At 40.3% G+C, this 15,888-nt stretch overlaps 1 protein-coding gene and 1 pseudogene across 6 annotated transcripts in view; one reads left to right on the top strand and one right to left on the bottom strand.

Annotated features, from left to right (window-relative positions):
• Mrps9 (mitochondrial ribosomal protein S9) overlaps positions 1–15,888 on the bottom strand; it is an 83,226-nt gene that overhangs the window by 47,827 nt on the left and 19,511 nt on the right. For 4 of the 6 annotated variants that reach the window (XM_029567015.1, XM_029567016.1, XM_017799916.2 and 1 more), the window contains exon 2: positions 10,300–10,479. The exons of the other annotated variants lie outside the window; for them this stretch is intronic. In XM_029567015.1, coding sequence (XP_029422875.1) covers positions 10,300–10,479 — 180 coding nt within the window. The remainder of the gene's footprint in view (positions 1–10,299; positions 10,480–15,888) is intronic. 6 annotated transcript variants of the gene reach the window in all.
• LOC103739828 lies at positions 7,972–8,836 on the top strand (annotated as a pseudogene).

Below are 15,888 nucleotides of genomic sequence, written 5' to 3'. Positions count from 1 at the left end.
AAACTTACAGCCACTTGTGAAAGAGATTTCTCTTGCTCTGGAGTGTGTTACTGAATATGTTAAAGCTGTAATGAAATGCTTCTTCCAATCACGTAGTTATTAAAAAAAATTTTAATGTCTTATTAAAGAAATACAAGTGTGTAAAATTAACTGGATATAATTTCCACACATAAAATTACACACACTATATTTAGCAAGGCCAGATTTCTATTCAAAGTCAATTCTGAGACAACTTTGTAAAACCAGAAATCAATGGCTCCTCATGGTTGGAATTCACACACCTAAGAGCTTAGTTATGCCAGAAGCTTGGCTGGGAAGTGGGAGCAGCAGCCAGCAGCAGACACCCTTACAGACATCGCAAGATGAGAAAACAGGTGAGAGGCATCAGTAGCAGAGCACAGCTAGGACTCAACAGCCAGAAGATAAAGGAAATCCTCCAGCACTGTTAGCTTGGACAAAGCTCACTGTGCTCCACTAATGGGGTGGGGACAAACAATCATTTTAGAAACTGTTAAACCCTCCCTTCAAAAAACCCAACCCCTCGGAATTGTGTCAGAACAGCTTTCCGACAGACTTTCACTGACCGGGTATCCTCCACAATTTAAAGAACAAACCTGCTGAGGGTTCTGTGAAGATTAAAGGTGACAGTGAATCAGCCTTCTTGATAGCATCCTACATTTATACAGGTTTCAGATGTGCTGTACCTTCATCACAAATTATTAAAAATGGTTTCCCTTTAACTCTAAAACTCACTTTTGTGAAATATTTAATTCAATGGTAAATCAACAGTATCTCACATGATTCTCCAGAACACAGTGTGAGAGTCAATAGATCTATGTGACAAACACGATTAGAGGTCTATGCAGAGGTTCTACCTATGGTAGATGTTGTTCATTACTGATGATGGCAATGAACGTCGTACCACGCGGTATCATGCATAAGCTCCTCAGTTATATTAGGAGGTAGGCAAGCGTGTATTATTATTTTAGAGATGAGAAAATTAAGTGACAGAGAGCTGTGACCTGTTTAACATCACAGAGCTAGTGACACCGCAAGGAACGTAACCCTGGGTCTCAAATCCTCTATATCCCTTCAACTCTAATGAATTTATCAAGAAAATGAAATCAATTTAACAGCAAGGCTCTACATGCTCTGCATTTATATTCCTCACAAGACATTTCAGCTTCATTTTAAAAGGAGCGAATGGATGTTTCCCATATTAAATCATGATTTCATTGCTTGATTGGCTGAAGCTAAGGATGCACTAAATAAGTCTACAAATGTGTATCTGCCATTGACGTCCTAACAAAAACATTTTATGATGCTTTATTATGCAAAAAAGTTGTTTAATGTCTTAGATATATTTATCTAAATACACACCATGAATGGTTTGGGCTCTTGCTATTTTAGCACTGGCTAAGCAGTGTGGAAAAATCAATTTCTAAAAAAATATATGAAATAATTAATAGTTTAATCTGAATACAATGTCATTTAATTTACCTAAGTGAAAATTATAGGGAGTCTGGACTTTTAACTAGGTAACTGAATTACCATGTAGACCATGACTACACTGTATAAATTAAACATTCACAAACACATTTTAATTTCCCAAACTAATATTAAGAGTAAACATCTAGCAACTCAAAAAACCAATAATTCATTTTTAATATAGCATGGAAATGTTTATTCTTTTTTTCTCACAAAAAAAATCCTGTTTATTTGATTAAACAAAAATAAAATAATCTGCATAGGAAGAATTTTAAAGTCCAGAGAGACAGTAGGTTTGCTTTAAGGCTGCAGTAGCTGATATAGCATCTCCCTGCTGCTTCACCAGCCTTCTCTGTGGACCACAGCAACACATTCAGAGCTTGTGAGTGCACACAGGAGGTTCGGAACACTTTTCCACTGGTCTTACTTGCTCACTGCCTGTCATGCCTGCACAAAACGATTATTCTTTAGAAAGAACAATGAAACTGTTGAGTGATTTTCTTTCTTTCAAAAGGCTACGTATGTCCCACATATTTCATAAAGGTAATTAGGAGGGACATGTAGGGACGTACCTGTCATCTACCTTTGGGGAAGCTGAGGCAGGTAGCTCACAAGCTCAAGCCACCCTGGGTTACATATTTAGTGAACCCTGTCTCAAAAAAAAAAAAAAAAAAAAAGCAATTAACTAATATCAGACACAAAAATCCTCCAACAAAATGCTCACAAACCAAATCCGTAAACACCTAAGTAAAATTACACAAAGAAGAAGTAGGATTTATCTCATGGACATACAGCTTACCTTAAAAGGTTCAACAAACTAGCATAAAAGGGAACTGACTGTATGCCTAACTTCAGGTTCAACTGTCAAAACAGAGACTGGCTCTTCATCCAGGCACAAGTGGAGTGTCTGCCCTCACTTCCCATTCAACTAGGGCAATTTGGGGGGAGAGAGAAATTAAAAGGCATCCAGATGGAAACGAAAGACACAAAGCTTTACATGCTTCCAGAAGACTGCACAATAGACATCTGAGGAAACCCACCACAAGACTTAGTAAATCATTTGGCAAGACTGCAGATATAAGATCAATTTACAAAACACACATAATTAGTACAAAACCCCAACTGTACATACTTGAAGCAACCAGAAAGAAAACTAAGAAAATAATTCTATCTACAGGAAATTTTAAGAAGGAAATTAAGGCAAAGAAATAAAACAAGTACCAAGCTTAGACTGTAAAAACTACAAAATAATTACAAAGAGACATTAATGACTTAAATAAACAGGACACATTCCAATAGGCCAGAACTTAATGTTAAAGGAGCAATATTTCCAAAACAGATTCAGACCTTCAAAGAGTTTCACCACAACCCTAGGTGGCTCTTTGTAGGAAACAACAAGCTAACCCTAAAATTTTATACAAAAATTTAAGAGGCACACAATAATCAGAATTATCTTGTGGGGGAAGGGAAGACAAGAGCAGTGTAGGAATGCCTGCATTTCCAATTTAAAAACTTACTACGAAGCCAGACATGGCACATGCCTTTAATATAGTACTCAGAAGGCAGAGGCAGGTGGGTCTCTGGGTATTCAAGGCCAGCCTCATCTACAAAATGAGCTTTCCAGGGCTACAAAGTGAGACTGTCAAAGAAACAAACAAACCAATAAAACAAAAACACAAACCACCATCACCACTACAAACTTATTATGAAGCTACAATAATCAAAACATACTGGCAGTCACAATAGAACAATGGAACAGAGCTGGGTGATCAGAACTAAAACCTTCACATTTATATACAGTTGATTTCTGGTAAAATGACAAAAGAATTGGATAGAGGAAACAACAGTCCTTTCAACAAATGATGTTGGGACAACTAAAAAACCATGTAAGTAAGCAGTATCCTTCCTCACATTGTACATGTGCAAAAATTATCTCAGAATGGATCAATGACTTAACTCTAAAAGGTAAACCATAAAACTAGAACAAAACAGGAGGTCAAAATCTTCATGGCCTTGGATCAGCAATGATTTGAGTATCAAGGAAAAGTGAAAACATGTAGGCACCAAAATCTGTGCTCACAGCATGCCTGTTCACAGCAGCAGTATTCACAATTATAAAAAATGGTCCCGATACCCACCAACTGATGCATAAGTCAAAAGCATGTTGTTCATCCACATAGCAGTAGAGAATTCATCAGAAACATAAAGGAATGAAGTACAGATATTGCTACAAGTTGAGTGACTCTTCAAAATACTATGCTAAGTCAAAGAAGCCAGTCAAAAAGACCAAACATGATTCTATTTATAAGACATCACAAACAAAATCTAGATATAGAAAGCAGATTCACAGAGTGGGGATGATAGAGAAAGGAGAGCAAAGACTAATGTAACAAGTCCAAAAGCCTCATGTGGAGTAATGTTCTAAAATTAAATTGCAGTCATGGATTCACTGCTCTATGAGCAGACTATAAAGCACAGTAAGTTGTGAAGGGCTCAGATCTAACTCAGTGATAGAATGCCTGCCTTGTATTCACAAGACTTGAGGTTTGATTTTTTAAAAATTTTTTATTTATTTTTTATTACTTTGTGTGTGAGTGCATTGCCTGCATGTATGTAAATGCAGTCAGTGCCCACGGAAGTCAGAAGAGGGCGTTGGATCCCCTGGAACTGGAGTTACTGGCAGCTGCAATGTGGGTTTAGGGATTCAAACCCAGGTCTTCTGCAAGCAGTCAGTGCTCTTAGCCACTGAGCCATTTCTCCAGTCCCTTAGGTTCAATTTTTAGCACACAAAAATAAAATATAAATTCCATCTAAGCTGCTTTTAAAAAAATAAAAAGAGTGAAAGAAATTGTCTCAGAAGGCATACTGTTATTGAGAAAATAAAGCCCATAGTATGACTATTCTTATCAAAAGGCTCACTACTGTTCTAACTTTTAAATAGGAACATGGTATAAAATGGGAAAGGGAAATATCTTATTTTTTTTAACTTTTTTTCAATTCTTTAAAAAAATTATATTTTTAAATCTATGGATAACTATTTTTATTCTTCTTGAAAATCACAAGTTTTTGATTATGCAGTATACACTCTAGATACTAGGTATCCATAGTGGTGAAGCAAGGTCTACAGGAGGAAAGAATGCCACTTGCAAAGTTCAGGCTTAGAGTTTCTCCCCTTTGGCATGTTTGTTTAACCTAATTAATCTTCCTGTGCCAATCAATATCCTTCTCTGAAAATGGAGTGATACCTACACCACCTAGGACAAGTGCCATAAAAATAGAGTTCACTTAATCTCCTCAAATACGTTCAAGGTTACTGTAACACTGAAAAAGAGAATAGCACTGTACGTGTATTAATTAAAGCTGGGCACCCCACTGTCAGTTAACTCTGCATTTGACCAGTTGTAGATCTCTGTAACAGTCTCCATCTACTGCAAAAAGAAGTTTCTTTGATGAGGGGTGAGCTACACTTACCTGTAAGTATGAGGATAAGTAGTTAGGATACAGTTAGAAACTATACTGGTATAGGAAAATGACAGCAGTAGGATCTTCTCTAGGGTCTAAGACCTCTCCAGCCACAGGTATTTGGCTATATTAATAGTACTAGGCATAAATTCCCTCCTACTGAGTAGGTCTTAAATTCAATTAAGACAGCTGTTGGTTACTCCCAAGATAAAAATACTACTAGTGCATCATTAGGGATATCTTGCCAGGCTGGTCACCACGTGGTTTCTAGGCTTTACAGCTGGGTAGGACTACTAATTGCTTTTCTCCCTTGGAAGTTTACATAGCACCTTCTGATATTATGAGAGCTGGTCCTCAAGGAGAAAGCTTCCAGGTTAATTCCAGCTGGCTTCCTCCAAGTCATGTGTTTAAAGTGTGTGATGTCTTCAGCAATAGCGTCTTACCTTCAAGTTCTGGGAGTAACTAAAGGCAATGGCAATAGCCTATTGTCTTCCAGACATGAGAGGGAAGTGCACACATGAAATCTCAACAATATGGCTGCCTAAACAAGACCTGCATAATCAGCTGACATGCCACTTTGGATGGGGTATATTTCACAAGGTCCACATGCCTGCTGAGACAGGAGAATCAGTCTTCTCCAGGGACAAACTTCCAGATAGGCAATCCAATCCCAAGTGGTCTGCCTTAAACACATATGTGTGGGAGACAGGCTTGAGCCTAGGGTGAAAGTCTTATTAACAGCCATACAGCAGGCCTGAGGCAACGGCCCGACTACTGGAGCCACAAGGAACACCTTGTGACATTTGCTCCCATTGGCAGATCATGAGACTGATGCCTAGAGCTTGCCACTCCCTAATCACCACCCTTGGAATTCCAAATAGCAACACTTAGATACTGCAACAGTCAGGGTCAAGTGGTTTCCAGGAATACAGGCTCTGTAATCTGAAACCCATTATGCTAATGAGGCATCCTACCCGCTATTCTGTGATAGGACGGTAAGTCTGTTATGCTAATAGGACGCTAAGACTGTTATGCTAATAAGGTATCCTACTTGCTGTACTGTGATAGGACACTAAACTTGTTATGCTAATAAGGTATCCTACTTGCTGTGCTGTGATTGGACCACTACCCCTATATAAGCTTGTGCCTTCCTGCAAAAAAACAGACCCGTGTCACTGAACCTGGTCTCCTGTGTCTGCAAGTGGCTCTGCTGACACAGTCTCCTCACCAGCCCTGGGGTCCGGGGCTGAGTAGAAGTAGCGACGACAGAAGGCGGCACTGGGTGAGCAGAAGAGCAGCCTCAGCGTCGGGTGAGTAGAAAAGCAGCCTCAGCCCAGGGCGAGTGGAGGAGCAGCCTCAATGCCCGTGAGAACAGAGGAGCGTCCACCACTGGCGGTGACCACATATATGAGCAACACTAAATGGACTAAGTAACTTGTGTGTATTTTACACACACACACACGCACATATATACATAGTATATATGTACATGTGTATATACGTAGTAGATATATGTATGTATATATGTATATATATAAAACAATAATTAAAGAAGTCATAAATTTGAGAGAGAATTAGGGAGACATGGTAGAGCTAGAAGGGGGAAAGGGAGGTACAGAAATGATGTAAACAGAGTACTTGTATGAAAGGTACACTTACCTACATGCAGGCAATACATGCATACACATAAAATGAAAATAAATAAAATTTTTAAAAAAGAAATTTTAATTTAAATAAAAGAAAACGTGAAGAACAGCTATGAGGTCTTGATTCCAAATCACCCATACTTACAGAGGCAGTAAGATATCATTCTCAGCTGGGACCTAGCGCTATTGCTTGCTTAGCAAGTATGAAGCCCTGGCTTCATATGATCCCCAGCACCTCAAAAACCAGGTGCAGTATACCGTGCATGCCTATAATCTTAAGACTTGAGAGTAAAAGCAGGAAGATCAGAAGTTTGAGGTCATCTCTGGCTACATGGTAAGTGTGAGGCCAGTCTGGGCAACATGAGACTCCACCTCACACAGAAACACAGCAAACAGAAGAAGACATCCTTTTGACTAAGTCAAACATTCTGGTCTGGGCCTTAAGAAGGTACTTCTGTACCACTTAAAAGAGGTATACAACAAGATGGTAATGAAATCACAATGCAAAAAGCATAAAGATTAAAGTCCAATACATCAATCCTTTGTATCTATGGGTTCTCTATCTATGGATTCAACTAAGTTTTTAAAAATACCACATCTATGCAGGGCGTGTTGGCGCATGCCCTTAATCCCAGCACTTGGGAGGCAGAGGCAGGTAGATCTTTGTGAGTTCAAGGCCAGCCTGGTCTACATAGTGAGTTCCAGGACAGCTGGGGCTACAGAGAGATCCTGTCTCAAAAAAAAAAACAAAAAACAAAAAAAAACCAAAAACCAAAAACAAACAAAAAAACACCACATCAACACTGAATGAACATGTATTCTTTTCCTTCTCACTATTCGGACTGAAGCATAATAAATATTATAGCTCTCATATTATATAAAGTTGATACATGATCAAATAAAGTTTTTAGGAGAATGTACAGGTTACATGTAAATATATAACCATTTTATTTAATCTTTCCATCATTGAAAATTTAGAAGCAATTCCCCATGGATAACTATATTCAGTATTCAGTCATATGGTGAATGTTTCAGTCAAGGCAATTTCTGAATACAAAGGTGGTCTCAGGAGATTATATTGGCTAGTGATATCACAACCTCCTTAGTTTGAATAAATGAGCTCCTTGCAAAATGACAAAATTATCTAACAATGCATTTCTTGAAATACATTCCTATCATTCAGCAACCATCACTAAATTTAAAAATCATGTAAAAGTCATTTTTCAGCTAAATATAAAACAACATGGAATGTTAGATACTGTTTTTAAAAAACTCAGATCAGATGCCGCAGAGCAGAGCCGGCCATAGCCAGGCTTCTCCAGCCAGCCCGCAGCCCAGGAGAAGCAGAGCTAGCCTGAGCTAGCCCAGCCCCACAATGGAGTGCCCACAGCCCCAAAGCATGTCCCAGGACTTGTTTGTGGCCTGGAAGAAGGCCACCAAGGAGATGCACACCCAGGCAGAGAATGCTGAGTTCATGAGGAACTTTCAGAAGGGCCAGGTGACCGGGAAAGGCTTTAAGCTGGTGATGGCCTCCTTGTATCATGTCTACGTGGCCCTCAAAGAGGAGATTGAGCACAACAAGCAGAACCCGGTCTATGGCCCCCCTCTACTTCCCTGAGCAGCTGCACCGCAAGGCTGCCCTGGAGCAGGACATGGCCTTCTGGTATGGGCCCCGCTGGCAGAAGACCATCCCCTACACTTCAGCCACACAGAATTATGCTAGGCACCTCCAGGAGGTGGGGCACAAACATCCTGAGCTGCTGGTAGCCCATGTGTACACCCATTACCTGGGAGATCTCCCTGGGGGCCAGGTCCTGAAGATTGCACAGAAGGCCCTGAACCTGCCCAGCTCTGGTGAGGGCCTGGCCTTCTTCACCTTCCCCAAGATCGAAAGCCCCAACAAGCTCAAGCAGCTCTACCGTGCATGCATGAACACTCTGGAAATGACACCAGAGGTCAAGCACAGGGTGATAGAGGAGTCTAAGACCGTGTTTCTGCTCCAAATCAAGTTTGAGGAGCTGCAGAGGCTGCTGACAAAGGAACACCAGGACCAGAGCCCTTCACAGATGGAGGGGCTTCGCCAGACAGCCGGCAGCAAGGTGCAAGACCCCACCCCTGCAGAGACACCCAGAGGGAAACTCCAGCTCAGCCCTAACCTGTCCCAAGCAATGCTCCTCCGATGGGTCCTCACTCTCAGCTTTCTGGTGGCAACAGTGGCTGTGGGGATTTATGCCATGTGAATGCAAATGTGCTGACCCCCAGGGGCGTGAACTGTGTCCAATGAAGGGCCTTTTCTCTGGAGAGGGGACTTCACCTCTCTTCTCATGGGCCATGAAGTTTTGGAGACTCCTATCCTCCCTCTATGTCCTTCTCTCTCTGGAAATGGAAAGAGATGTTTGGTGCATGCTCCCTCCACTGAAAGCACGTCCAGCCAGTGGCATGAACTTTCAAACCAGCAGCTCCAATTCCTTCAGCAGAGCCCAGAAGCCATGGCCAGCATCAGCTGCTGTCCTGAGCCCAGTGCCCTTGGTTGGCAGCATCCAGGGTCATGGCCTCTTTTATAATGTGCAGAGATGTTCTGTATTGTGTTTCTGTCTTATTTTTGTTGTTACCCAGTTCCACCCTAATGATGGTATTTTGTTGTGTTCTGTTTTTTTCTACAGGGTTGGGGTGTCTTTTGAGGGGGTGGGGTGGGAGGTGTTTAACAGGACTTGTAGCCTTGGTTTCTAACTTCAGTGTGAAATAATAAATGGCATCATCTGACAGTCAAAAAAAGAAAAAAAAAACAAACAACAACTCAGATCAAGCTATAGAGTTGTTTAACCCTCTGCTGCCTTCTCTGGAAGGTCTAGTCACAAACAAGCACTATTGACTATTAGTACATTTATCCGAGAAATGAATTAGATTCCTGACTGATTCTGAAATCACTTAAAACATACCCTCATTTTGAAAAATTTTTTTAATTTGATATAAACATTGGGTCAAGACTTACCTATAAGATTTTCCCATAAACTTGACTCTATTTCTGATATTGTACATTTAATCATCTAAACTATAGGGCATGACAAACATTCCCAAACAGTGTATAAGCATTCACGGTGGCTTCTATGACCTTGAGTCTAGGAAAGTAGCTGGGCATGGTAGTGCACACCTTTAATCCCAGCACTTGGGAGGCAGGTGGATGTCTGTGAGTTCAAGGCCAGCTTGGTCTACATAGTGAGCTCCAGGTCAGCTGGGGCTACAGGGAGACCCTGTCTCAAAAAGATCCCCCTGCCCCCTGCTAAAAAAAACTACCTATTTCTGAATAACTTCTAAACCTGCCATACTTTGTGAAGCTTCAAACAGAACATGCCTGTTGGAAATCATGGTCCCAAATACTATATTTAAAGAGGGGAGAGAAAAGATGAAAATGAGTAAGAAATAAGCAAAAGTAAATAATGATTAAAGCTGAGGGAATTTAAAATTTTACTAAAATAATGTGAAGCTTCCAGAAACAGGTGAAGAAAGAAAGAAAGAAAGAAAGAAAGAAAGAAAGAAAGCAAGCAAGCCATACTTCCAACTTACCACGTATACTGGCACTTTTCCTTATCTGACAGTTTGATTAAAACTTACACAGAGCTAAGGGGTTTATGCTAAAGACAAGTGCTGTTCATATCTACAACTCTATAGCAATTACTTTTCCAATGGCATTAACTGTACTTACATCAATATCCTCCTGGGTAAAAGTTTCTGGATCTTCTCCCATCATGTTGGCTAAATGTCTCTTCCCTATGTTGAACTCTTCAATCTGCTTTTTAATAAAATCCTCTGTATAGACTTCATGTCTGGAGGCTGGGACATTTTTCTTTGTTGTTACAGCTGTGGTATGTATTAATTTTAATAGCTGACAGAAAATAGAAAAGAAAATATCTGAAATTAGAGAATTAACAGGCCCACTGTCTCCAAATAAAACAGAATATTCTCACTCTCAACAACAGGCACCCAGAAACAAAGGAAAAAGGCCTTTTAACAAAGGTGTTAGAAACGAATCTCTGCTAAAAGCTTCATAACAAAGTGTGCTAAACCACTAGCATTTTAACATATTAGAACCGAAAACACCTGTAAGCAGGATAGTATGTCTGTTTATTGGAAACATCACATTTGGGATTGGTTGGTTAGTAACCAAGCCTGCCATGGTTAAGAAAAAGCAATTTAAAATTCCATGAAACCTGCTTATTTTTCCTTATGAGAACACAGCTATACTTTTTTAAAAAATTGCTCAGCCATCACATTCTCAAACAATGCTTTGTAAAGAGCATAATCAATGAGTAAAACCATGATCACAGCTTGCTTAAGTACACAGTATATTCTCTTGTCTAGTTTCTTCCTCTTTTCAGTTAATTGTGGGGTGAAGTATGAGTAAAACACAGTATTTTGAGATGGAGAGAGACTACATCTATCCAACTTCCATTAGAGCACACTGCTAGAATAACTATTGTATTTTACTATTAGTTACAGTTAAGGTCTTATTGTGCCTTAACCATAATTCGTATGTTAACCTTACTGTTATGTATATAATGGAAAAAAGCACAGCATATATGGAGTTGGTTACTGGCCGCAGTTTCGAGCATCCACTGAAGTCAGAATGCATTCCCTGTGGTCAAGGACCTAAAAGAGCCAGCCTGTTAGAGACAAAGCCTATTTTCACACCCCTGCCCAAAGCCTAGTGTTACCAACTCTCTAACCTAGCAGTTTTATCACCTATTTAAGTATTTACCATCCTTAAAGCTGGTTTTTGTTTTTTTATGATCCCATCTCTAATTTCAACAATGGAGAATATTGCTTCCAAGTCAGAGCAAAGAGAAAAAGCTTTTCTGTACTAAATATCCAGGCAGAGTCATGAATTTGAGACCAAAGTATAGTCATACAGTAGAGGTTATTCTCCCAAATGTTTATTGCCAAAAGGATGATTACACTGCAGTATCTGTACATAAAAAGTTTTGCCCACAGCTAGGACAATGCACCCAAAATGCAGCTGATCCCATAGTCCAAACAAAATCCAGAAGGTTGCCAAGTGTGGTGATGTATGCCTTTAATTTCAGCACTTGGAAGGCAGAGGCAGACGGATCTCTGTGAGTTTGAGACCAGCCTGAGCTATACAATGGTTCCAGGCCAACCAGAACTACAAGGTTGAGATCCTGTCTTAAAAAAACCCCTCAAATCCAACAGATATTCTTCTAGGCTACTGCCTCTGTCCTTCCCACCTGTGGCCTGGATGTTCCTCTGAACCTGTGATGACCAGCCATGGCCCCACCTCCTTCCCACACTGCAAAACAGCCACTCCCCTTCCCTCTTCCAGCCAATCGGTTGACCATAGCTGCTTGCAGGGGCAGGGCTAAGGGTATAAAAGCTGGGAACCACAGGATTTATGTCTGGGTGTGGACTTTGGAACACAGCCATGAATGAGGGGGGGGGCACGGGGCGGCGGCACCCGCTTGTCTGTAAGTAAACCTGCACCCCAAGCTCAGTTAGCAAGTCCAATAAACTCATTAAGATTCTTCAAACCGGGGTTTGGAGAATTTTTTTTCTCAGGCTGTCTCAAGGACCATGGGAGGAGGGGATTGGATGCTACGTGAAACTCCCAGCAGTGAATTTGACTTACACCACCTATCACCATACACAGGCATCAGGGATTCCAACCTCCAGGTGAACAGGCATCCATTCTCTGCAATAAGGGAATCTAAAGGAAGGACAAGATCTGGGAGGAAAGTGACAGCCCAACTGGAGGAAAGTTGAAGTGGAGATTTCTAATGAACACCCAGCAGGCAAGTGGTTTTGTCGACATGCACAGGAGAGATCTGAGGAGAGTTATGTGTCTGTTAAAATCCACATAACACCTTGGCTTCCCTGGGCAGCTCAGCCACCAGCTTCCTAGTGCTAGGATCTTTCCTGGGTGGGTCCCATGGCACCCACTGCAGCGTAACTCCTCCAGCCTCATTCACCCTCCCAGCTCCCCCTTGCCCCTCTCTCCTCCTAGCCTGGGTATGTTGGGAGCTATTAATGTGTTTTGCACACCAGTACCTAATCTGCCAAATCAGGAGGAATGTGTTTATATGGTAGAGCCCACAAAACAAGTATTTGACCGCTCCTTGACCCTCAGATACAGGTGGGAAAAACTGCTGTTGTAACTAATTGAGTTCTTCTGTATAAAAAGGCAGAGCTGAAATAAACCGGGGCTGCAGTCTCTACTGACAGCCCTCCCAAGTATCTTTTCTCTTGTTTTTTCTTTCAATCCTCACTCCCCCTTTCAGGTACTCTCCATCTTGGCCGGATGGCACCGGCAAGGGTACTGGCCCATTTCTTGCCTTCACACCCCAGACCCCTGGGCTGACCTCTTGGCCCAGAGTCTCCACTGCTTCCTGATCCTTTGTATCCAGACCAACCCAGTTCCTCCCAGTAGTCCCCAGGAGCCCTCAAGGCCTCTTCCTACCCACACCTCCCTTTGCATCCCTGGGTGGGACAGCCACTAGCTTCCTGGGACCAGCATCTTTCCTGGGCCTTGCTCCCAGGCCAGCCCAGCCCCCAAATTCCTGAGGTCAGCATCTTTCCTGGAGGGATCCAGACCTAGGAGAAAGCCTGAGAGCATATGAGCCTCATCAGACTAGGGCCTCTGTGGGAATTCTTGAAGAAAAAGCAATTTGGCCACTCCAACATAAAATCAAGAGAGAAACTGAAGCCTAGACCAACCAGCTTTTCATGCCCAACAAGTAAACCACAAAATCACGTAAAGTTGACAAAAAGAAGCAGACCTAAACTAAACAAAGGAAGGCCTGAGTCTCACACAAGAATCAGAAACTATAAAAGAAATCCACACGTCAAAGTCACAGAGAAAAAATGGTAGCACGGAAAACCAAAATAATATATCCCCACCAAGTACCAACAGTTCTCTAGAGGAGTACAATGAGAACCCCTAGAGATAACACAGTATATGAAACTCAGAAGAACAATTATAAACATGATAAAAGGATTCAGTGAATTTAAAAAACACACAAAGAAATCAAAGAACCAAAAGAAGATAGGGATAAACTTCTGAATGAATTCAGTAAAGAGTTAGAAATATCGAATACAGAAGCTGAAATGAAGAAGGAAATGAAACACTCAGTAAGCCAATTAGAAACGATAGGAGAAAGCCTCACCAACAGGATAAATGAAATAGAAAACAGAATATCAAGACTGGAAGGTGAGGTAGAAGAATTAGACAACTCAAGCAAAAATTATGAAAAATTTAAGAAAACAAAAGTATGGAATATGCAGGAATTGTGACACCATAAAAAGACCAAACTTACGAATCATAGGCATACAGAAGGAGAAAAATCTCAAGATAATTGTATGGACCAGATCTTCAACAAGATTATAGAAGAAAATTTCCGCAAATTAAAGAAAGACATTCCCATACAAATACAAGAAGCATATAGAACACCGAATACACAGGACCAGAAGAGAAACTCTCATCAGCACATCATAGTAAAAACACTAAACATACAGAACAAAGAGAGAATACTGAAAGCTGCAAAAGAAAAACAAGCCACATATAAAGGAAAACCAGCCAGGATTGCAGCTGACTTTTCAGTGCAAAATATGAAAGCCAGAAGAGTCTGGACCAAAGTATTCCCAGTTCTAAATGACCACAGATGCCAACCCAGATTACTTTACCCAAATAAAATGTCTATTATAGTCGAAGAAAGGAACGACTATACTCAAGGGGTTGTGGAAAGAAACTCAATGAATGTATAACAGTGGAAATGTACAGCTATACCAAGAATGTGAACAGAAATATAAATATGACAGGATTCAATACATACCTTTCATTAATAACTTTAAATATCAATGGACTGAAATCCCCAGTCAAAAGACAGAGACTAGGTAAATGGATTAAGAAATAAAACCCATCTTTTTGTTGTCTGCAAGAAACTCATCTCACTTTCAAGGAGACGCACGACCTTAATGTGAAAGGATGGAAAAAAATATACCAAGCGAATGGTACTAAGAAAAAAAGCAGACATTGCAAATCTAATATCTGATAAAATAGACTTTAAACTAAAACTAATTAGAAGAGACAAAGAGGGCCACTTCATTCAGCTCAAAGGAACAACAGATCAAGAAGATATTACAATCATGAACATATATTCACAAAACTCTAGTGTACCCAACATCATAAAAACAGTATTATAGGACTTTAAGACCCAGATTAATCCCAACTCATTAATAGTAGGGGACTTTAATACCACATTGTCTCCATTAGATAGGTCAACAGGACAGAGAATTAACAGAGAGACATCTGAGTTAAACAATGCCATATATCAAATGGACCTAACAAACATCTACTGAATATTCCATCCAAGCACCAAAGAATATACTTCCTATTCAGTGCCCCATGGAACAGTCTCCAAAACCAACCTCATACGGGGGCAAAAAACATGCCACAACAAATACAAAAAGATTGAAATAATGCCATGCATTTTATCAGACCACAATGCACTAAAGCTTAAAATCAGCACTGGAAGATACCCTAGTAACTACATGAGCATGAAGGATATTAAACAACACACTCCTCAATGATGAATGGGTCAAAGGAGAAAGAAATTAAGGAAGAAATAAAAGTGTTCCTGAAACTAAATGAAAAGCACAATACAACACAACAAAACCTCTGGGGCACACTGAAAGCAGTCCTTAGAGGGAAATTTATAGTTCTAAGTGCCTACATTAAAAATTCAGAAAGAACACAAACAAATGACTTAACTTTGCAACTTAAGACACTTGAAAAGAAACAACAGAAGAAAACCCAAACCCTGCAGACAAGAAGAAATAACAAAAATAAGAGCAGAAATAAATGAAATAGAAACAAAGAAAATACAAAGAATCAATGAATCCAAGAGCTGGTACAAGATTGACAGACCGCTAGCCCAGTTAAGCAAAAGAAAGAAAGAGCACCTCCAAATCAACAAAATCAGAGATGAAAGGGGGAATATCACAACAGACACCAGAAAGATACAGAACATTATAAGGGAATACTTTAAAAACCTATATGCTACTAAATTAGAAAACCTAAAAGAAATGGACGAGTATCTAAAAGCATAGGAACCATCAAAACTAAACCAAGGAGAGACTAATGGCTTAAACAGACCCATAACACATAAGGAAACAAACAGTAATACAAAACCTCCCAACTGAAAAAAGCCCAGGACCAGATGGATTTACAGCAGAATTCTACAAGACATTTAAAGAAGATCTACATCCAATACTACTTAATTTA

The sequence above is a fragment of the Nannospalax galili genome, unplaced genomic scaffold (genome assembly GCF_000622305.1).
Source record: "Nannospalax galili isolate Female #2095 unplaced genomic scaffold, S.galili_v1.0 scaffold299, whole genome shotgun sequence".
NCBI classification, from domain to species: domain Eukaryota; kingdom Metazoa; phylum Chordata; class Mammalia; order Rodentia; family Spalacidae; genus Nannospalax; species Nannospalax galili.
The sequence above is the reverse complement of the archived record's forward strand: the minus strand, read 5'-3'. Positions and strand labels throughout refer to the sequence as shown.